The 24869-nt window shown below is 41.1% G+C and overlaps 1 protein-coding gene across 22 annotated transcripts in view; it reads left to right on the top strand.

Annotated features, from left to right (window-relative positions):
- The window catches only part of ptprdb (protein tyrosine phosphatase receptor type Db), a 281632-nt gene that overhangs the window by 162577 nt on the left and 94186 nt on the right, over positions 1-24869 (top strand). For 21 of the 22 annotated variants that reach the window (XM_029259211.1, XM_018737900.2, XM_029259225.1 and 18 more), the window contains one exon: positions 21652-21834. In XM_029259211.1, the coding sequence (XP_029115044.1) occupies positions 21652-21834 (183 nt within the window). Of the gene's footprint in view, positions 1-17378; positions 17529-21651; positions 21835-24869 lie in introns of those variants that run through there. The other variant, XM_029259224.1, reaches the window with a different exon arrangement.

The following is a 24869-nucleotide window of genomic DNA, read 5'->3' as shown; positions in this document are numbered from 1 at the left end:
CACAGGAGTTGGCCAGAACCTGGGCTGAAAACCAGTGATCTCAGTGATGAAATAACGACATTAAAATCGTTCCACAGAGCTTGTTTTCACTGCTAGATGTCTTATGCCAGTAGGTTGACAAAGGTTGCTGATTCAGGTGATTGCTGAGGCAGGAGTTGTACAGCATATTGGAGCATGTCTCTTTGTCCAAGACTGTATTGAGAAGAAAAACTGCCCCACTGCCAATATCAGGGCCACTGCAATTGAGAGAAAAAAAAAAAAAAAAAAAGCATAAACAGGTAACATCAAAGGAATGTTCAAGTTTTTACATAAGAGGATTAGACATGAAATTTGGGGTATGATGGGATAAGCAAAAAAAAAAAAAACTCATCTGAAGTACAGTAAGTGTCTTCGACATAAGCATATTTTCTCCTCATTAAGCAGTGCCTCGAGTCACAGCAGACAGTCCTCAAAATTCAAGGCCTGTCAAAACCGAGATTAGACAGGAGTAGTTAGAGCACTTTTAACAAGCACTCAATTTGCTTGGCTGGTATGGTCCCTATAGCAATGCATGCAAAATAAAAATAATGTCTCATAGGGTGTAATGTAATCTATCTGTCTATCTGCCTGCCTGTCTGTCCATCCATCTGAAGTGCACCTTGTATTACTTTATACTATTGGTTGTATTAGCTTGTCTAGATTTCTGAAAGCCACTGCAGTTTTGAATAATGCTGAAATCATGCCATTACATAGGGCAATATTGTCATCCCTGCTCTTTCTCTGTGTTCTTTTGAAAGCTTCATCAGGTACATTTGTTTCCAGGGAACACAGACAATTGAGAACAGCTTCTCACATCGTCCTTATGGCTGCTCCTCTGAACTGTCCTGAGAACAGAGCAGCCATATTTTCCACAGTTCATCAGCCTGTGGTGTAGCAAAGTTTTACACTCCACTAAGAGTAGGGTGATGGAGTTCGTTTTTCCTCATGGACTCTCCATGGTGGAAAGAGGGGGCTTTTTCCTTGAGGTCTGGCCTCAATTACTTGACTCTTCACTCATGAGTAAACTGGCATTTCAGAATCAGGTTCATCCCCATCTCTCTTCTGTTTAGGTTAATCTTGATTTGCTTTGGATAGTGTAAAGATTGAATGTGACAGCAGGCTTGGTTTCAATGTGTTTTCCATCGTGTGTTTCCCAGTATGCTCATCTACATGGCTGACTTTGTAAGATACTGTGGTTAGCAACCAGGTGGGCTTTGATTCCATTTTGGTAGAAGGTTTTCAGCACAAGGGCGGGACAAGAGTAAAATGTAACTTAAAGTGGGTCAAAGGCCAAACCAGGCAAAAATACATAACGCACTAGGTTCTGATATTGACTGTGGGTTATTGGTTGTTTTGAAAGTGGAAAAAATCATGAAAATCATTTCTGAGCGGGCTTGGCTCTGAGCTCTTTGACAGATCATCAATAATTACAGAATACAACTGTAAATTGCAAGCTATTGATTTATATGTCAGAGATTTTTCCCCCCGTTATGAGTTATTATGGTTTAAGCCAGACAAAGGACACTCATATGTATTGAATTTTTAGGGTCGGGCTATTTTCAAAAAGTGGAAATGAAGATTTACACCATTAAGGACCATGAATGATGTTTAGTAGAATGTTGGCTCAAAGGAAAAGAAAATCTCAAGGGTTTGTTGCATACTGCGCTAATAATAATGCACCATGTACATTATCATGTACACAGTACCATTTTAAGTAATGATAAAGTTCTGAGTAGTGAGTAGTCTCTCTGGTAAAGGAGTCGGGTTTTATTATTCTGCTCCACCTTTCTTCAGCTTGTAATCTAAAATTGGCTTCTTGTATCCACCACATTGGAGTTGTTTCTCTAAATGATTAATTACATCATTAAGGACATTAGTGAAACCCAGAAGGTGGTGGAATGACATATGTTTATCGTATCCCAATCTAGAGTGCTGGGGGTACAGGTTTCAGCTATCAGATGGCCTCCATCCTGGACTGGTCGCCTGTCCCAGACAGATGCTGAAACATGGCCCATGTGGAAGCAGCTGATGCCTGCCGATGCTGTCTTGTTCTCTTTATGCTGAAGCTCAGGAATTTCTCTCGACATTCTTGCTGGATTGAGTGGTTCGGCCTGTGAGGTGGTGCAAAGAGTTCTATTCCTATAGAACATATTAACATCAAAGTGCAAGTGAAGATAAAATGACCAAACCTGGCATCTGTCCTTTCCTTGCCTGATTTTGTCTTTGATGCCAAGTAATCCCTCCACACTGCTTCTCTTCAAGTTCTTCTCTTTAATATGTTCTCTCTTTCTAGATATACTGTACATACATACATGTGTTTACATACATTTTTATGTACATACTGTATATGTTCAATTTTTATTCTCAGTCTATACTACTAGTGCTGTGCTACAAATCTTGGGAGGAAAATTTCTGACTTAACTGGAAAACATAAGGTATCCTTATACCGAAGAGTCCAGAAACAGGGCAGGGCAATGCATAACCCAGAGCTAAGACATAGAGTAAGAAGAGTAAATGCTAATTTAAATTTAAAAGTTTATTTATCCCTCCTTGCCACTTTAAAAAGGAATAACTTTTCTTTTTGTTTTGTTGATCAAGATGAACCAGAGCCAGTCCTTAGAGATTGGTACAAAAAAAAAAAAAAAAAAAAAAAACAGCTGCAAGTGTGTGTGTGTCTTTGTGTGTGTGTGTGTGTGTGTGTGTGTGTGATTTCAGTAACAAGAAAGCAACTCAAAGATTACATACATTTTATATTAACCTTAGACAAGTAAAAGTTTTGACCAGGTTGCATTTGTTTAAAGCCATGATTCTTCATATTCCACATTTACATTTATTGCCTTTGGCAAATGTTTTTCTCCAAAGCTCAGAGTAAGCAAAGTGCATCCCACACCAGACAAAAAAGCTTAGATACATGCACACCCTTACTGAAGCACAGCTTATTTGTTTGACACTGCTGTGTTTATAGCTCATGTATTCCAGATGCAACCTATAGACATCACATTTAAAAATGAACGATTCCAGAAGTTCTGGAAGGACAATGAGTTGGCAAGAGATGAGTTTTGAGACCCTTTTAGAATGCTGGAAAGGATTTGGCAATTCTGAGAGATTGAGGGAGCTCATTTCATCACATTGGGCCCAATGCTGACAACTAGTGGGCTTTAGATTTTGAACCCCTTGTGAGAACATCTACCAGGTGGCCACAGGGGGAGAAGCAAGTATCAGGGTACAGGGGAGTGATGGCAGAGGACAGAAGACCAGAGAAGAGAGCATTGCAGTAGCTCTTCCAAGATATCACCATACCCTGACTAAGAGCTCTCTTTTGGTGGTGAGGTACTGGCGGATTGGAAGAATATGTTTGCTGGAGTAAATGTCCTCACAGAAGGAGATTCTGTATTTTTAATCTCTGTGTAAGCATTGTCTTGTCTGTTTGAAAAGTGTCTGCATGTGTATTTGATGGCACACCCCAGCCTCGGGCAAATCCAAGGTCTTTAAAATCCAAAGCTAATATTTTAAGAGAAATATAGCTTCCCCTGAGGGCAATAGGCATCTGTAAGGAAATTATTGCCAGCATACTGCAAAACAAACTGTTCACTTTTAATACCATATAATGCTTAATGTACTTTTAATGCCTTGCATAACTTCTAATCTCTACACCCGTTCAAGTCAGAGAGACCCCGAAAGCTCTGAACGGTTCTGCTCGCATAAACAGTACATCAACGATGGGCAAAAAAAAGATATCACTCTCCCAGTCTGCCTCTGAAGGGGATAACTTTATGCACGATTCTATGAGTTTCTCACAGCTTTGCAAAAGCTAATGTCCCAGGGCATGATTAGTTGCTTTGTACCTTCTGTGTTGTTGTGGGAGGCTCCTGTTTAGCTGAAGGACCAATGAAGAGAAGGGTTAGAATGAAGAGTAGACAGGGTCTCAGTGAACGGTGTGAGCTCTGCTGTTCCTGGCCAAGTGCTACTTCTTTTTTTAGCACCGACAGATAAGAAAGTGTGGTGTTGAGATGCACTATGGTTGCAAGGTCAAGAGGGGGGCTCAATGAGGATTAGGATCCTCTGACCCCAACAGCGTCGGCAGTTGTTGATTTCCAATCTGGACTCTCTTTCTCCGTAAAAATCATAGGGTGTGGAATTCCACTACTCCACTATGAAAGGACCAGCTGCTAGCTGAGTCTGTGGCTATGGACTATGATAAAAGATAACCAGCTTATCATAGTACATGGCTCTTTAAACCCATAGGCAGCCCCCTCCCCCCCCCAGGGGCTCTCCTCCACCACCCTGAAATGCATGTCGCCACTGAGTCTGTCCAGCAGACTTTATGAGCATGGCAGCAGTTCTGAAGAATCATAGTGGTTGTAAGCTGACACTCAGGGTCTTCTAGCATGGACCCCCATTCCCCCCTCATCATTAATGAAAAGGTCCGGGAAACACAAGTATGTGCCTTTATTGTGCATTTATGCCACCAGTGAGGCAAAGGGAAGTAAGAGCATTTGAGAGGCGTTGCAAAGTGGAGTTGGGAGTATGTCGTGCTTCCCTTGATTTGATTTGCTGTGACAAGCATGCTGCTTTCGGGAGAGCTGAGTTGCTATGGTAATTCCCAACGACGCATCATATCCAACTTTTGCCCATGTAAAGCATCCATTTTTAATGGTGAATTACTTAGTGTGCTGTCTTTGCCTACCCCCTTATATCTTGTGCCAAGAAGTCGACTGTTGCTAAAGTATGTTGAGAGGTCTGGAAAGTTAGTTCACACATTTACGGGATCGGTGTCTACACGAATTAAAGGAATCTGCCATTGTAAAGTGTGAATAATGGAGCATGATAATAAACACGGTAAAATAATTTCTCTTCCTGTTTAACACTGAAATGTTAATGGAAAGCTGTGGTTTGAAGCAGCTGTTTTTATGTAAAGCTTTGTCTGTTTGATGAAGACAGTTATCAGTGCAGAATGTGATTAAATGAATTCTGCGGGATCGTGGAGGCTGGGCTTTGAATATAAAACACGTGTTTGCATCAACAAACAACACCTCAGAATCCCAGCAGACATCCCTGCAGCTGTGGAACGAAGAGGGATCCCATTTCAAGTCTGGATGCCAACGGCCCCGGCATTTCAGACAGCAGTGCCGGAGGGGTGGGGGCAAACTGTTTGCATCCATCACCAAAGGAAAGGAAGAAAGCCAAGCAGCATCTGAGCTGCAGGCCAGCCCCTCGCTACCACAACCCCGCACCCTGAAACCTTGACGGAGAGGGCTTTGGGGTAATTAAGCAGTTTGTCAGACAGAGTGTTGGGCCAGAGCAACCGGAAAGTAATTAGAGCTGGACTGCGCTCTGACTTTGGACATTATGCAGTGGAGAATAACCTTTCCAGGTCACATCACTTTGTTTGCTGCAGTGAAAATAAGTTTATTTCAGGTGTACAGAGCCGTTATTAAGTTGGCAAGGCTCACTCGTGTCAGTTTTATGGAGCAGAACACCATTTGGCTGAGGAGTTTAATAAATACGGTAATGCGAGTGTTTGAATCTAGGGCCTACGAGGGCATTCAGTTACAGATTTCTAACAAACTATGTCCTATGGCTGTTCACACTGTTAACTGGAGTAGCCTACAGGGACTGAATTACAGTAGTACTGTCATGTAAAAATACACTTTCCATTATAATGACAGATGGAGAATAATTTATGATTCAGTCTAAATATGGAAGGTTTAGTAGGCCTTCTTAAGTAGTCAAAGAATTTGTGAAAATGGCACAGGCTATTTGAGGTGTTGAATGCCCAATACAGAGAGTTCTCAGTTAACGCTAGAGTTGGGTTCTGGAAACATACATATATTTACATCTACATTTATTCATTCAGCAGACGCTTTTCTCCAAGGCGACGTACATCTCACAGAAAAATACAATGAGTGTATTATATCAACAGAAAGAGGCTTAGATGCAGACGCGTGATCTAAAGCACAGTTAATTTGTTACTTTCCACCATATGAACTAATGTACATCACACCAGTAGCTACCTAAAGGTTTATCCGTTAATCAACAATTTCTAATCACATTAATCTTCAGGTGTGATTTTGACCCTACTTTGTACCCTAAAGAAATGAACGATGGCTGTGTAGGTTTTGAATCACTATCACCAGTTTTGCTCTTAGCAGGATGCTTGCTAGCCATGTTTATGCACAAACTGCACACAAAAACAATGTTTATGGAGTAAAATAACACTACTGAAACAATGCGAATAACATTCAGCGCAACACTCACGCCATTAGCTTCTGGCAGAAAACAGCGTAATGATCCAATTCGTGTTATTTAGGTTCGGGCCATGTAATTTAAAGAAACGTATACCTGAGGGTGTATATGGTGTTATTTTAAAATTGCGTAGTTTAAACTCACGTAAAATGCAAACACACTGTGTTACAGTTTCCAGTTTTGGATTGCTGCAGCATATCTTTGTGTAAACAGCTTAACCACAGAGAAAAATTACTGAGAACTGAGAAAGTGAATCGACACGTGAAAAACGGTAGTGTTCATGAGTAATAACAATGAACCGAGAATGCTTTGCATTTAAGTGTTTGATATTGTTTCGTCGATCGAAAAGATATCCAGGATGTGTTTCCAAAAAGACGCTGAAAGAACCTGAAAGAAAAGAGACTTTGCTGCTTTGTTCAAGGAGATTTTACATTTCCCCATCTGTTTTTCCTGGAGCAGTTGCTGCTCTAAATTTCAAACCACTCTGTAGCACTTCTGCAGAGCAATTTTTATTAGACAGTCAATTAAGAGAAATATATGAAAGACTCCTTTGACTAGTCTGGGTACAACTTACAATTTTGTATCAGAAAGACAGTTAAAATTTAAAAAAAAAATGAACTTCAGAATGCCTCCATTTCTTTTTATTTTTATTTTTTTTAATTTTTTTTGAAACAGACCAAATAAAGTTTTTTTTTTTTTTCCTGAAATTATGATTCTTAACCAGTTTTGGTCACATAAACAGACTTCTTAAATCATAGCCCAGAGCCAAAGCACACTTATATGTCCAATGGGAGCACTACATTAAGGTACAGAAAAGTGCATCAGTTACATTTAACTGCTTTGGGTGCTCAGGCTGCAGATAGCAGTGGAACAGCCATTCCTGCTGCTGTATTTTAATTGTTGGTCTCGACTCCCTTTTGCTGCATGTGTGTGGTGCAAAGGGAATGCGCACCCTCTAGCAAAGTGTACCCTAGTTGCTCTGGGAGCTCTTTGTTTATAAAGAAATATGCGCTCAGTCAAAGCAGTGTATGTACAGTGATTGGGTTTTTGGGTTGCACACACCGTGCGTGACACATGCATGCACGAACGCACGAACGCATGCACGCAGAGGCTCCCGGTTTCCCTCTGCCTTTATTTTGCTGCCAGGTTTCCATTCAATATTGCAATCTGTATTGCGATAATATTTCACAGCCATGCAAAAACAAACGCGAGCATATACACGCACTCACGCAACCTTTCCCAGGCCGCTTTTTTTTTTTTTTTCTGTGATATTACTTCTACAATCCCGGATTCCTTTTTCAAAGCCACACACACACACACGGTCACTCGCTGACACTTGCGCAATTTCATACTCGTGTTTCGCCCCCTCCTGTGCTGTACCCAGTGCTACTAGCTGCTGCTGCTCCAATGTTGACAGATGGCTTTGCCTGACGGGATCTGACATGATGACCACTCTGGTGCAGAGGTGAACGCGCCTCGGAGCCCACATGCGCTTGCGCGGGGAGGCAGCCGGCCAGGGGTCCGCCTGGGACACACGCCGCCAGATGGGGAGGAATAATGGCCGTCGTAATCACGTATTTATCTTCTAGCAGAGAGCGGCGTGACACCTTTCCTAATCTGAATGTATTTCATTCCGATATTATGCTATACCCCCCTCCCCCCCGGCACCAGCAAGAACGAGGTGCCCTGTGGCGGGAGACCGTAACTCACGCCAGTGCTGCAAACGGTATCTCCTCCTTTTGCCGGCTGTAATTAGATAAAGATAAAGATGCGTTTGTCTGCCAACATTGGGTCTCTCCTCGCAGGAATCCACTCCGGCTTGCTTCAGAGCCAGCTGGATCCCACCCGTTCTTTTCGTGTCTCGTCACAAATCAAGATTAATGCAGCTGCAGGGGTTGATGAATAAAAAGCCAAATAAATTAACCACGTCGCAGGAGGACTAGTTGGTCTAAAGAGCTTCTGAGCAAGTTCTTGCACCTTCTTCGTGAATCTGACGCTTCCATTCAAATTTAAGCAGAAGACTTTATTTCGTAAGGTTCAGACAGTATAATGTAGATATTTGCGCAGTTCTTTTTTGTATATTTTCTTTTTAAAAAATCAATTGTCCAATGGTAATATTTGAGTAATTGAATGCAGCAGTAATGCTCTCATAAATAAGTGGTGACATCCACATTTCATCAAACACATGCTTTTCTAGTCTGGTACCTTGTAGCTAAAGACAGTAATATTTGGAATTTGTTTTTTTTTTCTTTTTTGTATTTTGCTCAAGGTGTTTTTGTTTGTATTATATTAACTGCTGTTAGTAGCCGCCAGCGTACTGACTACAGCAGCTACCTCTGGATCCATACTTAGACTGCACCTTCTGATCGAGTACCCTTGATCAGGGAAGTTACCCTAAATTGCTTCAGTAAAAATGACTTGGGTGTGTCAATAGGTGCGCCAGTCTGAGTGGCATATTATAAATCACACTGAATAAAATCATCAACTATTTAATGAGTACATGTGTAATTGTAAGGGTGGTGCCTCACAGCTGTTCTAAAGTAGTTTTAGATATAGGTATGACTGTGGTCCAGTCTGTACTGAGTTTGCATATTCTCCCCATGGGTTTCCTCCCATATTACAAAAAAGCAGAAGAACGCATTGATAATCTGCCTGTAAACCCTGCCTTAATGTGAAAGTCACATGTTTGGTTGCTTTGAGTTGACTTGACAGCACTCACATTATGTATTACATTAACTAATGGACACAGGTGTGTGGGCACTGAAAAAAGGAAGAAATCCAGAAGTGGAAATGTAGAGGGGCCTTACAGAGAATCAAAAAGTACATTTTATTTGCAAAAACATGATAAAATAAATATTTTCGATCTCAGCTTTACTATCACTAAATTTGTTCTTGATAGATATTTCCCTAAGTTTTATTGAGAGGTATGTATTGATAGACATGTAGAGCCATGCTCCTTTTGTAGGAGACCTGTTTAACTGTACTTCATCACAATGTCATTGTACCTGCAGTGATGTTATGGGGCACCCCTGTAAAGACAGAAAAAAGAGTTTTTCTAAGGACTGTTGCCCAAGGCTGCTTGCATATCTATAAGGAGGTTACCGACAAGAAGCTGAGGGAAGTCTTCAGAGGAGGAAGCTTTTGCCAGCCATGCCAGAGTTTAGATGAAATTGTTCACAGGCTTCAGACTTTATAGCTTTTCAGTGCTGCAGTGAAACATAAGTCAACAATACAGAATTTTTTACTAGCTCTACTCCCCTTTCAAAAGTTTATAGTTTGTTAGTGTACACTTTTTTCTCAGAAATATTGTCCACATTCCTTAAACTCCTGAGAACTGAACTCCTGGAAAAATGGGGATCTTCTGTAAATGTGGCAGCTCTTTCTCAATGACTTTGTCTTGGAATGCATTCACTCCAAATGTGGCTGTTATAGTATATACTGCTTTATTAATGACTAAAAGGTTTAATTATGAATTTGGAATCGCTATTTGCATGCTGTCTAATCCCTAGATCCAGGGCTGTGTATTTTGCACATGGTGCATCAGGGCATGGACCTCAGCCAGAATTAATGGATAGAAACACAGTCGTCTGCATTAAACCTATTTGAAAAGGCTGGAAGTCTCTTTTAATTGGGTATTGGCAAACCCATCACTAAAATATTTATAGGCAATAATTGGAGAGATGCTCTCAAGCTCCACTGCTTACAGTCCCTTTCAACGTCATCATTTAATTTAGTGCATTCAGATTAATTGAGCAATTCAGGTGAAGGTTCCTGCTCAGTGGTCCAACACCAGAATCCTTAACTGTTTGGTCACGAGTCCAGTTCTTTGAACGCTCACCATCCTTTCTATTCAGCAGTTACACTGATATAATAATTAGAAGCAGGCTGCAGGAAATAGCAGATGAACCTCAACATTGCTCTTTCGCTATGTCCATTTTTTGTTAATTTCCCTCATTGGAAAGGCAGCGGCAGACAGCTGGCCTGGTCCCCAGTAGCCATCGTATAACTGCCTGAGTGGGACTTTCTAGAGCTCTCAGTCACAAATGGACTGGAAAGGTTGACATGATAGGTGATATGGATGCTGCACCCACTCCCTCCCTAATGATGTTTTCCAGCAGTTTAGTTTTTTTCTGTCTAGAAAAATAACAAGGTAAACGCAATTGCAGGTGTTTGGGAGAATATACTCAATATTTGCTCACGGCGCTACTCTAAGCTCATTTCCACAGAGCACGCCTGTAGGGTTTTGCAGTACTGACTATGGTGCTGATGCATTTTCTTAACGGGTTGCCCAGATGGCGTGGAGAACACGGGCACATCGAGCTCCACCAGAGACATTGCATTCTCCTGCAAGGTTATATACAAGGAACTAATCGCTTCACTGCTTCTTATAGCTGACCCCTGAAAAAACACCAGTAACACAAATAGATGGCCATTTTAACAAAACGGAATATTTGTTTGCGAAAGTAAACTCCTACCTTTTCTTCTATTTTATTTTTTTCTAAGATCATTATTTGCTTTCTTGAAGTATTGTTATTGTAACAACCTGCGTTACCGTGCGTTTGAGCAGGAAAATGTGTTTATTGTAAATTGTTGAATTGTGGGAATAATGGAATTAGGTGTTCAACCGCTGGAGGCACTTACAGGGAATGTTAGTGGGTGACTGCTTGCCAGTGGGGAAAAAGAGAAAACCTGAGGGGTGCTAAGCAGGCTGAGAAGGCTGGCTTAAGGTGTAGGTCCTTGAGGGTATGGGGTCCTCGGACCGAGAGCATTATTTACCGCTGTTCCAATAAACATTTGTCATGTTTGCTGCATGTGCATCCTTCTTCGCCCCATCTGAACCCAAAGCGCAGTGCGCTACATTATTATTATTATTTCTGTTATTCAGCTTACGTATGTGTGAGGCCATGTATAGAGTTAGGTTTGTACATTAACAGAGTATTTTTACTGTTTCAGTTCAGGGAAAGTGCTTTGCTCAAGGGTAATTAAAGCTTTTATATTTCTTAAGGCTGTGGTTAATATATTCTGCTTAATTTTGAGAACACAGTGAGAAAGTTTTACACTTCAATTTACTACCCGTGATAGATTTTGTGCACTCATTTTAATATTATCTATTGTAAGTCAATCCAAGTGGTTCATTGATAGTAGTGCTTAATGTTGAGTTTGCACTGTGCTCTGGAGTGGAAAACTTTAATGTATGGCTGCCTGGCCTGGAGCTCATCGGTCACACATTAGCCACCTCACGCAGAGCTGTTCACCTAGAAGCTCTTGACACCAACAAACCCTCTCCACATCCCCAAACATACTTTTCTTTATTTGTATCGAGAGGCTGAGATTAAGTAGCGGGTAGACACAGTGCTCACGACTCAGCAGGAATCCACCAAAGAACCCCCCCAATGGAAACATTATCACACTTTGCAGTGACACATATCACAATTACTATGCAACACAGGTAAATGATTTCTTGTTGTGCCAAGTAATTGAGGGATTCATTTGTAACTCAATGTTTACCCTCAGATATAATACATTTGTTCATGTATACACATGGAGTATATTTTGAATTTAGCTCACAGTGTTAATGCAAAATTAGCATTTAAATAGTAGGTGACACATGACATTTTAATTCTGGCATTGGCCTTTTGTGAGGCAGCGTATGCCTGAAGCTGCTATTTATGTTCTCTTTATGCACTGCAATAATTGATTACCTAGACAGTTGCAAACTTGCTATTGTAAAGAAAAAAATATGGTTCATTTACAATAATATCTATAAAATTTACTGTGGGGAACTCAACAGAATAATACAAGGCACTGTGTGAAGATCTGAGAAGACGCAGTTGTTTAAGCTCATTTATACTGGTGCTGAGAAAGGCTTCAAGGCCGCACGTCAAGAACAATGTTAAAACACGCATCTCTACCAGTTTAAATGACAATTCAAAGCTTTGCTTGCTTTTCAGCCGACATCTACAAAATACAAGTAGCAAGGAATACTGTGAGAAATGTCACTGGTATAACTGTTTGTCTCTTTTACTGTTTTAATTATGTTGTGCATTTATTCATGAATTTAATAAAGAAGTGAGGAAAACTTAACAAGATGCCGAAGGGAGACACTCGTGAAATTTCTGTTTGGAATATGGGAATATAAAAATGATAGCCTGTTTTTAAATGTGAGTTATGAGCACATGGCTTCACAGCTTTACACATTGGACCCAAGTCACCAGAATAAAGACGAGTGGTACAGTCTGCTGGTAACACTCTTTTGACTCGCATAATCTATCCCTGTAAGTCGACTTGGACAAAAGCATCAGCGAAATAAAGAATATTAGTAGCACTTTTACTCAGCTGGGCTGTGTGACTGTGATCAGCAGGCAGAGGCAGCTGGGGGAAGGAGGCAGAGATGAAATCGCTCACCTGTTCCCAGTGTGTGTTTTTTGGGAACGGGTTGGCGAAGGGTGATGCCAGGCACCAGGGTCAGCGACACCAGCTAAGGTCACAGCAGTGTTGATATCTGCCCTACAGGCACCCGCATTGAACTCACTACGCAAGCGTGCATGAGGGGACTCTGTCGCTGATTTGGATGGAGCCACTGCTTTCCGACGGCAGGCAGACGGGCAGGGCGGGTGGACCGTGGGCGATTCCCAGCACCTCGGTCCACTTCACGCCCGGCTGTGCTTCCACTCGGTTGCACAGCTGGAGCTGGGGAGCCCGCTGGCCATAGATGCCTGCACCACTCTCCTCCGTTCCATGATAACTAATCTGATTTAGCCTCCCTTTGTGAATTTCCTCCTCACCCAGTCTGAATGAATCAGCCTGATTGTAGGTCAGATGGCTGAATTCACTGTTTTTACACATTAGGATCTTTAATGTGATTTACCCACACTGCAGTGAGCTTTTTTCTTAACTTCAGTGCCCGCTTTTCCATTTTCCCAGCTTTATTTGATACTGTTTATTCTCTTGGAATTTTTTAACATTCCTGTGTTCCTTCTCAAGGTTGTTGCAGATGTCTGTGTAGAGTAAAATATGACTTTAAAAGATAATATTGTCACCGATTTGTGGGAAACATCCATCGGTGTAAAGAACCTTTAAAACCCTGTGACCTTTGAGAAACTTGTCTGACATGGAGCGGTTTCCTCAGTGCCACAGAGGGATCGTACACAAGGGACCATGTGAATAAATGTGTTGCAAGTCCAGCACAGGCTGGGGAAATCATTACGACGGTTTTCCTGGTCGTTTTGGAACCTATACCGGGTATAACCTTGCAGTGGACTTTCTGCTGGGATGTGTATGCCCAACAGGGCACAGGAATAATAATTCAGTGGGGGCGACAGGGGGTGGGCTATGGCAAGGACATCTATCTGAACGCAACAGCTGCTGTGAAAGGTGACTTTGGGAAAGCAGAATATGGGAGTCGGGGTGGGTGGTAGGGGGCTTTCTGCTGGGACCCAACGGGAAGCTATGGATTCAAATAACTATTTTGCAGTATTCTTCATGGGCAACTTGTCGTTTGGGTTATGGACACTGACATGTAACCTGAAGGACCCTGGTTCAAATACCAGAGAGTGTTGCAATACACTAGGTCAACCAGCTTTGCCTCATTAGTTCCATGGGTGAAGTTATAGGTCACTTTGAACAATCTTTTGGAAGTCTTAGTTAACCACCATGATGATGATAATGTGGTCAATTTGAAACACAGAGCTGTGTTGACAGCGTGTAGTGTTTTTTGCTTCCTTTTCACTGACCATATTTTTAGCTGTGAGAAAAATGCTGGTCCCAAAGGCGTTCGCTTTAACCTCTGGCTTGCTTGTCAAAGCAAAATTGGCTAAGAGCTTAAGCAGCAGTTAACAAGATTCATGGCACTAGTAAGAGACACTAGTGCTTATTTAAATGAGAAGTCTTCCTTGAGGCTGCAAGTCTTCAGAGAATGTTCAAAATCCTCAAATGACCAAGTTCTGGATAATATTCTAGACATAAAAGGAACACGAAATGTCATGGAAAAGTGTAAAGAATGCTTTAAAATATATTTTGGAGAGCTTTGGCAGATCTATTGCAGATCTGTTCTACAGAATAGCACCTTACACGCCTATACATGACCACTGTTGTTAAGTGCAGAAATAATAAAATGAAACTGAAAAAAATTAATACATGCGTAAAGTCAGGATGGCCACATGATCTTACTAAGGTTGGTTTTCTTTCATGTTCTAGAAAATGGCAGATACTGTATATGCATGACTTTCATTGCGGAGGAAAGAGCAAGCTCACAGTATTATTCGCTTTTAATTGGAATGCAGCAATGGTGGATATTGCTTAGTGATGCCTGAGGGACTTTATTACACATGCTTGCTGATCTGGCATATCGGCACAAAGCATTAAGCAATGGCCCATTGGAGCCTTCATATCAAACTGGCAGAGACTGAAGATAAAAGGCCAGTGTGTATATCATTGTACACAACTTACAGGCAGTATGTAAAACACGTGACTTAACACACATTTACAGTAGTCGACTTTGAATACTGGGCAGAAGTAGGGCCTAAACCTTTCTAAACTTTCCATGGGGATCCTTCCTCATTTAAAGTTGATGGCATTTGTAAATAACCCAGGGCCCTTCGAGAGGGTGTCTAAGTCTTTTCAAGCATCTCGTTATTGTATTAATATAATTTTCATGCCTGATATCCTCATTGGAGGAACATTCCGACCTGGCATCTGAGGGAGGTTGTATCTGGGTCAGAGTAATGTTGGATGTTGTCTCTGTGTCTTCATTTGAATTAGCTTCTGAATACTATTGCATAATAGGGTGAGACTGGTTTCAATTTGTTTACGCAAGACATTTTTGGGAAAACACAAGCATTTCATATGTTAAACTCATTTGTTTTGTCCATTCCTGTCCAACATGTTCATTATCAGGTTACTTGCTGTGTTGTTGTAATTCTTAGCTGTTATTAATTTACTAGGTCGTTGGAACCTAGCTCCAGATAACAAATGTCCTGTAAGTTTTAGTTGCAAAAATATTAAATGATTTCACTTTATAACATCTATATTTGTAATTTTGTCAGGGATCTGAGATTCTTTTGTATTGACATTTCTCTGAAGGCTGTATCTATGTCTGTATTATGGAGACCACCAACGCTGAGGCCTGAATTGATTTCCTCAACTAAATCTTGTTTCAAAGTCCAACCCATTTTGCTCACCTCACTTTGTTCTGCTCAAGCTACACTTGATTTTTATAAGCCTTTCTGGACCAGTTTGGGTCAAACAAAGTATGCATTTTGCTGTATGATTGGTTTGTCACATCCAGTCAAGCATATGAGCTTTGCCCGTAATGATAACAGGCACAGTAAAACCAAGTTTTAGTTACAGCCCTAGGTGCTCTACTCAGAGAAGACAAAATCAGTCTGCTTGTGCTTAACACAGGTCTGTTCGATAGGCATAAAGATAAGAAAGGAGAAGTGTAACATTCATTTCAGTTGTATCTGCTGGCTGAGAAGGGGTGCTTTACTTCACACACCACTCACCATACATTTTATTTTGAGTTCAAGGCCGAAAGCACGTCCCACGCTCGGCTAATAGCAGTAGTTTAGAACGGATTGTTTCGACAAACGAATGGCATTCGCCTCAGAACCGAGTCACATAATCGCATTTCAAAGTGTACCTCGATGACATTTAACTAGCGCTTTACCAGGTGTTAGCTGGCGGTGGGGTTTGCGGGAGCACTGTGGTGAGCGTCTGTAGCATGGACCATTACGCGTAATTGCCTGTCAGATTGCTTGCCATCAAAATGAAAGGCGTAGCGTTGCAACGCCTGCGCCACGTTCGGAGAAGCTTTCCCCGCTTCAAACACATCTCTATGTTGTCTTAGAGTTCTGTGGTCTTCGGGTGACATCAAACGGCGCACTGCCTTCCCAGGCCTTTGTGTTCTCAGTTGTGGCTGGCAGGGCAGTGTGTTCCTTTCTAATTAACAGAGCGCTTGTTGTAAAACTTTGCTCAATAATGCATAAAGCTGTGATACGCAAGTGAGCTGAAACACATGATGCCAAAGAGAAACCAAGCACTGAAACTCAAGTTCAGCCTGATATCCAAATCGCATTGGCTGCAGTGCCTATTTTGACTTAAAATATATTCAACATTTATTAGTTTGGCACACAGTTTTCTTTAAAGTGACATATTTCTGGATAAACTGAACTAAACTTCACTAATCTTTCACCCATTTATACAGCAGAGCAATGTAACACACACACATGTCTTTGGAGAGGCACTGACTGAGAGGGGAGCAAAGCCATACCTAGTCGCACAGCCCAAGTGGTATGAGATACCAGCACTACCACTGATAATGTATGTCTATAAATTTGAATTTACTTTGATTTCATAGTGTTCTAAATAAAAGTTTTAGGAATTTACAAGTATTTTTCAACTCACATGCCAATCAAAGTGTGTTGTCAAAGGAGAGCCAACTAGTAGTAGTCAGTGATGTCTGTATGTTGCCTAAATATTTAGATTTTCATTGCTATATTTTCCAGATGGGAATTGTGGGAGGTAGGTAAGAAAATACATAAATAAATACACACGCACGCACGCACGCACGCACGCACACACTGTCTGAAACTGCTTGTCCCAAGTGGGGTCGCTGTGAACCGGAGCCTAACCCGGAAACACAGGGCGCAAGACCGGAGGGGGAGGGGACACATCTTGGATGGGACGCCAGTCCATTTCAAGGCACCCTAAGCAAGACTCAACACCCAGACCTGCCGGAGGTCGGAACCCTAACAATAACCCGCTGCGCCACTGTGCCCCCACAATAAATACGGTAAAGAAGTAAATTAAAAAAAAGAATACATTAAAAAAAAAGAAAAACAAATGTAAGACTGACAAAACGGTTTTGGTTCCTGTATCAAAATGCCTTCTTTATTACCAAACAGAGCCAGACATTCCATTGTATAAAGTCAGCACCATGACCACGAAAAGTGCCAGCTCTGTGAGTCTTTGCCTGTGGCTGGCATACGTCTGAACCCTCCGCTCCCTGCTTGGGGCAAGCTGGCACCTACCCATGTGGCAAAGTGTCCGGACCACAGAAAACGTGTTGGTGGTGCCCGGCGGGGTCCCATGTGCCAGGCCCAGCCCACTTTTCAGTCTTTGGACATATGGCCCTTCACTTCCCAAGGCTGCAGATGCAGTCAGAAGGCACTGAGCAATGAGTGCGGGACCCTCAGTTAAGGCTCTTTTGTCCATGTGTTGGAAAGCGTGCGGAAATGAAGCAGCAGCGTGTTAGCCGGATTACGGTGAGCATATTTACACAAGTCGGCTCGCTGCTAGACTAGTGCAGGAGGCTTTTTCGGTAAAACTAGTAAATAGCATTATTTCACATTTTAGTTTTAACTTAAACCTGATTAAACTCCCAGGTGTGTTTAGTCGTTTTTAAGGGGTCTGTCAGTGTTTTGCTTGTACCACCTCGTTTAGCCTGTTCAAGGTTACAAAATGTACAGATGGCTTCGTTTGTAAGCATCAGCAGGAAGTGGTGGGGGACCGGGGTGTAGCGAGGGAGGAGCAGCATGCAAACGCAAACGAGAGAGCGTTGTGACTAAACCATGAGATCCAGCGGAAGACACAAGTAAAACACACTTTGCAGTACGTGCTATGTTTAAGTACTTAATTACTTATTTTTTCTGAGTTTTACAAATCACTTTGAAAAACAAAAAATGTCTCTTTTTTTTTTAAGCACAAATATTGCTTTGAGTTTCGAAGACAGGGATTAAGAGTTTTGAGAATCAGTTTGGCCGCATATTCCTTGCTGAGAGACAGGTGGCTCCCAGAGAAACAAATTTGGTGTGACAATGCTGATATCTTCGGATTCGGTTTGCCATTTACAGCAGATGGAGTGAAAAAAGACAGGAGGTATAAGGAGGTGAAGAGGAAATCAGCTACTTTGTCAGTATCTACTCCAGCGATTGTGTTCAGAAGCTTGTTATCGGATATGGAGATAAATAGACTGTTTCATTTAAGGGGATTAGAGGGTTCTGTTAATGGTATTTGTACTCATAAACACACATCTTATTGGCCTGTGGAGGGGAGATTGTGACTATGGCTGCGAGACTGTGTCAATTAAAGACGCTCTGCAGAGAGGAGATAGTTTTGTTTGTAGCCCTACTTTGAGAGTTCATGCCAGCGAGCAAGCAGCTAACTTTTGAAAAACGAAAGAAGTGTAATTTGTGATGTAGCCAGGATAAACTGAGGGGATTTGGAAATGTGCTAACGGGTGCCAGAGTTCATTAGGACTAACGGCTTTAACATACACCCACAGCAGGATCCGCTCGCGGTGATCGGCCTGTTTAGGCCTCGTCGCTGGGCCGTAAGCTACATTGCTCATCATGGATTACTTCATGTCAGCATTCAGTTATCTTCAGGGATCAAAACTTGACTTGTTTGTGGAGTCTTTTCATATAGTTCAAATATTATCATGGCGCAAATGCAGGGGAAGACAAATTATCTTGGTGCAGTTTTGAACCTTACTTGCCATTTGCTTTGTAATTGCTCAGGCAGGACATTATGCACCAAATTTGGCAATGACAGTGTACCAGTGTTTTCCTGAGGCGTTTTTTTTTTTTTTTTCCCAGTTATTGCAGTGGATTTGTATCCCTACTGCTACACATTTGTCTGACAAACACTGTTTACAGCAGACTTGAATAATTAAGGACTTTTACCTCCTAAATAAATGCCTAAATAAGTGATGTTCCCTTTGAGAGTGATACAAGGCATCTTTATCCCTGGATTTCTCTGTGCTCAGAGTGAATTAAATGGCTTTTTCTTTCTTTCTGTCATTCATTCATTGTTGTGATTACATGGAAATGATAGGAAAGACAGTCCTGACCAATTTATGAAGCAGTCCGAAAACATTGATCACTATTCAGATCCGACAGGCCTGGTACCAGTCTTGCCTTAGCAGAGGACAACCGACCACATAAATCCAACAAGGGTCCCATTGGTAGAGAGGGGACTGAGTGTGGGGGTCAATGAATGGTTTTGGGTCTGTCCTTCTGCTTCCTCTTTTTGCTTGTCAGTGCACATCAGAAGAACTGTATTCATTCACACACACACACACATTTCCAGAACCGCTTGTCCCATACGGGGTCACGGGGAACCGGAGCCTACCCGGCAACACAGGGCGTAAGGCCGGAGGGGGAGGGGACACACCCAGGACGGGACGCCAGTCCGTCGCAAGGTACCCCAAGCGGGACTTGAACCCCAGACCCACCGGACAGCAGGACTGCGGCCCAACCCACTGCGCCACCGCACCCCTCTGTATTCATTCACTTCAGCTATTTAATGCTGAAATTGCTTTTTTTTCTTCAAGAAATGTAAACAAGTTGTTTTTACAGTCTTAATTTGTACCTGTTCATTGGTTGTGTGCTATGCAATTTAAATACAAAAAAAAAAGAAAAAAAGAAAGAAAAAAACATGTCTTAGGGGTGTTTGTTTTGAGGATGTTAACAAAGAATCGCTTTTTCCAACAAAACTGGTAAAGAAAATGATAATCAGTAAAATAGTCCTAAACCACAAACACTCCAAGGCTTGGGGCTATGTTCAGTATTCTTGGAATAAAAGTAAAAATTTAAAATTAAAAATGCCTTAATTAATAAATTATGAAAATAAATACAATACACAGCACTATATAAGAATTTGTTTTACTGTACTTGTATATGGATTTCTCACATTCAGCTCATATTCCCTTTTAAAAAAATGGTGACTAGGCAGCCAAACCCACTGATGTGATCACAAACTAGACCCATGGGATGAAGCTGTCCCCATTGCTTCCAGTGGAATCTGCCCAGTGACACACACAAAGCCTGTGCTATCATCTTCTGCAGACTCATCCATGTCTTTTACAGGAATGATAGTTTGTGGTTATATGCATAGTTTCTTCAGTGCTGCAGAACACTGCACTTCTTCACTGGTTTTGGCAGAGCCCTCAGTATGCCAGTTTTGTTGCATCTGAGCTTTTAATTTGTCTTTATTTAGATGTTAATTGAATAAAGTATGTGATTCAATCCAAACTAAGACAAATGCATTTCTGGAGGACTTTTAATTTTCAGAGATACCAGATTTGGATCAGTCTTAGAAACATTTTTGTGCTATGTTATGTTGCAGTCCAAGTGTCTGATAAATCCGAAACCTTCAACAAGGCCAGATAAATAACTTTGAACTTGGTTTAAGATGTCTTCAAATGATGGTAAGCCTTATTTTATTCTCGGGTTTATATCATTTAAATTGTTTGATGCATTCAATCAACTCCTTGGCCCAGATTAATGACTAATTAATTCAGGATGCTATAAAATCAAATAAATTAAATTCTCAACGTTTTCCGATGTGGCAGGGAATTTCCACGACTATTACTGTAGAAGTAACACAGTGAAACACCTACAAGGAGACACAGAGTTAAGTAAAGTGTTGTATAGGACTGGGTCAGCTATATTTACAGACAAATTCCCATCTTTGAAAGATGATATTAAGCAGTTTTTTATTTGAATAACTCTTGTGTCTGCTTTTTTGTTTTTTGTATTTTTAATATACTGTTTAATTGGGGATTCGTTTAAAGTTTAACTGGGTTTTCATTTGAACAAAATTTAAAAACAAAAGCAATTGATATTATTTACTGCAACTTTTTTTGCATGTTCTGTAGTTGTGTTTCAACTGCACAGTACTAGTAACCCATTTGAGAACACTTTCTGTTAAATAGTCTTTTTTCATGATGCAGTTGGTGTAAAAGTTTGATCAGGAAATGAGCTGACGTCCTCCCAGCTCTTCTACAGCTCTTCTCACAGAAGTAGGACGTGTGGGTTCCTTCACTTTCACCCTTCTGTCTAGTTTATCCCCATTAAACTGACACTTTAAATCAAATATTTTAAGTTAGAATAAGAGCAGTAAACTATATATTTAATTGATTTCTGTTCTGGGTCAACCAGAGCAGTACTTGGTTGGTTATGTATACACACACACACACACACACACACACACACACACACACACACACAGTGTCTGAAACCACTTGTCCCAAGCGGGGTTGCCATGAGCCGGAGCCTAACCCGGCAACGTACAGGGTGTAGGTCTGGAGGGGGAGGGGACACACCCAGGACAGGACACCAGTCTGTTGCAAGGCACCCCAAGGAGGACTTGAACCCCAGACGCACTTGAGAGCAGAACCTGGTCAAACCCACTGCACCACTGCCCCCCCCCCCCCCCCCAGTTGGTTGTGTATAGTTTGTAAAATGGAGTAATTATTTTGCTTATGAATGTGTTTCCATAGTTGTGATCTCTATTATTAGTATCACAGCTTCAACATCAACGGAAATCGTCAGTGTGGGTGCTGCAGGAGCGATCTGTTGATGGAGCGTGTCTGTGTTCCCGCAGGCTGTGAGCGTCCCGCCTCAAAGCACGCGGACCAGGCTGACTCACGGGCCTCTGTGAGCCAAGCCAGCGATACCCAGGGCTGCCAAAGGATGCTGTTGCCAAGCCGGGGAATGATGCACATGGCAAGGCTGCTCCTACTGCTGCTGCTGCTCCTGGGCTTCTTCTTCGAGGCTGAAGCAGATAGTGAGTTCAGCTCCCTTTTCCTGATCTACTTCTCGCCCTCTCTCCCTCTGGCTTTCATGCAATATTGTAACTCAGAAAATCTTGGAACAGTAATAACAACATATTATTATTATTATTATTATTATTATTAGCAGTAGTACTAATAGTATTTAAAATAGTCTTCAGTCTTACTTTATTGTTTTCTTTAGCTCAAAACTTTCATCCATTTCCTGCAAGCAATGAACACATCTCAAATTCATCCCCAAAGATCCAGATGTTTTTAGATATACTTATTTGATCCTTTTCAGCTCCAGAAAAATAAATAAATAAATAAATAAATAAATAAAACTGTGGTATCTTGCTGAGTAGAAATAGCCTGTGTGTGAGATCACTTACCCACATTCTGTGCCATACGTCACTGAGGCAAGGCTGCAGTTGAGGGGCAGAGCTGGAAAGAGTAAAAGTGGAAACATAATGCTGCTTCCTCTCGGAGGCGCTCACTTCTGTGGGAGGGCAAACTATATTTCACAGTGATGAGAGACACAGAAAAGCGTTGCATTTTGTTTCTAGAGAGCATGTCGGTGCTATTGATTTCACTTTGAGTTGTATTTATCGCTTCCATATAATGGCCTTTGGAAATAAAGCCTCGCTCTTTTGAATTAGGCAGCATGCTTCATGTTTAAGAAAAGAACATAAGAATTTTTTTCATGCACTGCGGAGGCAAAATGTAATAAAGAGCAAAGAAAATGGCGACGATGGAATTAAAGGTTTATAGTCAGACATTTTCTGAAAAAGAGGAGAAAAAGCCTGACAATCATACTGGTTTTTGTCATTAATCCCAAAGCAAACTGGCATGGAGTCTTAAAATGCAGTAAAACAACATTTGAAGGATAGCATGCCGGTCGACCGCAGAAGCACAGGGAGACAGAACTCTGTACAAGCGCATGTTTTCCTCAGGGTGTTTTAAATCCGCGCTCCATGGCGCGGCACAAACTCTCTGTCCTTTGGAGACCACTGGCCACCAAGTCCATACCAGAGCACAAGCATCTGCATAAATACTTTAGCAGATGTCCGTGCTTTCGGATGCCCATGGGTTTTTGAAAAGTCTCTAGCTGCCCCCCCACCCTGCCCCTACTTCCACGGACTGGAAAATGTTAGGTATGGAGCATGGATTTCCCACTTTATTAGATGGACGATTCAGCACAAGAAATCAAATATGCAGCCCGATTTCTGGTGAGATACTACTGTCTGGTAACTGCAAGGTGTTTGATACAATAAACTGTCATTCGGAACTCAATGTAACTATATATGCATCATAGCTGTACAAAATACAATTTATGTATACACATATATATATATAGATATGTATACACACACACACACACACACACACATATATATATATAGTATTCTCACCCTATTCGGATTTCTACTCAGTGATGGACACACACACACACACACACACACACACACACACACACACACACTGTATGTTTGTTTTTTCCCCCTCTCCATAACATAACATTGTGAGTCTTAGGACTACTCCTTAGTCACATTCAAGATATACAACGTACTACTTTCAAATATTTCCACTATGCAGTCAATGGTTGTTATATGACATTGACTTACTGCATCAAAAGCATGGATAATTGTTTCCAGAAATTTAACCCTCAACATCCATTTTAGTACTTCAAAAATTAGCTATGACAATAGCAACTTGAAAAGTCATAGAATGACTTTGAGAAACTCTTCATTTCCTCTGAGATTGCTATAAATCAATGTATATCCTAGGTAGCATGCTTTTGTGGGGTTCTTTAATTGATTGTTTTGCATTTGACTGGACAATAACCTCTTACATCATTGTTTAAAACCAGTTGAAGCTCTGTAAATCCCCATGCTTGCCATGTTTCTCAGTTATTTTCATTTGCCCTTTAATAACAATACAAAAGGTATATTAACACTTCGTGTAGCTGAACTCTAGGCTTTGTTCTGCAGTCATTTTATTTATTTATTTATTTTTTTGCATTATTAAGGACTAATCAGAAACTGTTTTTACTTTATGAAAAATAAATAAATATATTATTAATACATTGAAGTATTACAAAAATATTAAAATGTAAAGTAATCCTAACTTGGCTAATCAAATGAACTTTAAAGCTTCAGTTGTGTCGGTTGTCAGTCCCTTCTGCACAACAAACAGACCACTATAACCTCTATATACGTTCCTTCTTATTTTCATATTTGGCAATGAGGTATGGTAGTGGTTACAAGACTCAGACTCAGATCTGCAACCTGAATGTTGCTGGTTCAGATCCCTCTATGGGTCCTGTCTTACCCCCTAGCAAAGTATTGAATTGCTCTAGAAATAACAGTGAAATATTGTCACTTCTGTTAAAAGGGTAAGCAACAAAATAATAAATGACTAAATGAATAAATGACTTAGCCTTTGTCTAAAGAAGCTTATGAGCCTAAGGAAAATATTGCCCTTTACGTTTAAAGCACCCACTGGAATTAATAATTGGCCAGCATTTCACATCTTATGGGTAGCCTTTGTGCATATCCAATTTATATCAAAGTCCCTCAAAAACAGCAACAATGGCTTCTCTTCTGAAAAAACCTTTCTGCCCAGTTATAATTCTGTAAGCTGTTAGCTGTTTACATGGACCTCCTTTGATTTTTTTGAAACCTGTTACTGATTTTTTTTTATTTATTCTTCCTGCTTCCCCATTTAACTCATCACCCACTTTCATTTTCTTCGTTCAACGCTCGTCATTAAAAAAATTATCTTTCCTTTTTTAAATATCCATAGCGGCAATTGTCTTGAACAAGCAGGGTACTTGACATTGATATCTTCATTACATCTACATTTATTTATTTATCAGACACTTTTCTCCACAGTGACTTCCAATGAACTCTATGTAGTGTTATCAGCCCACACACTTTATTCACCAAGGTGATTTATACTGCTAGATACACTACTTACAATGGGTCACTCATCTCTACATCAGTGGAACACACTCTCTCTGTCACTCACACACTATGGGTGAACCTGAACA

This window comes from Scleropages formosus, chromosome 16 (assembly GCF_900964775.1).
Source record: "Scleropages formosus chromosome 16, fSclFor1.1, whole genome shotgun sequence".
Classification (NCBI taxonomy): domain Eukaryota; kingdom Metazoa; phylum Chordata; class Actinopteri; order Osteoglossiformes; family Osteoglossidae; genus Scleropages; species Scleropages formosus.
Note: the sequence above shows the minus strand (reverse complement) of the source record. Positions and strands in the feature narration are given on the sequence as shown.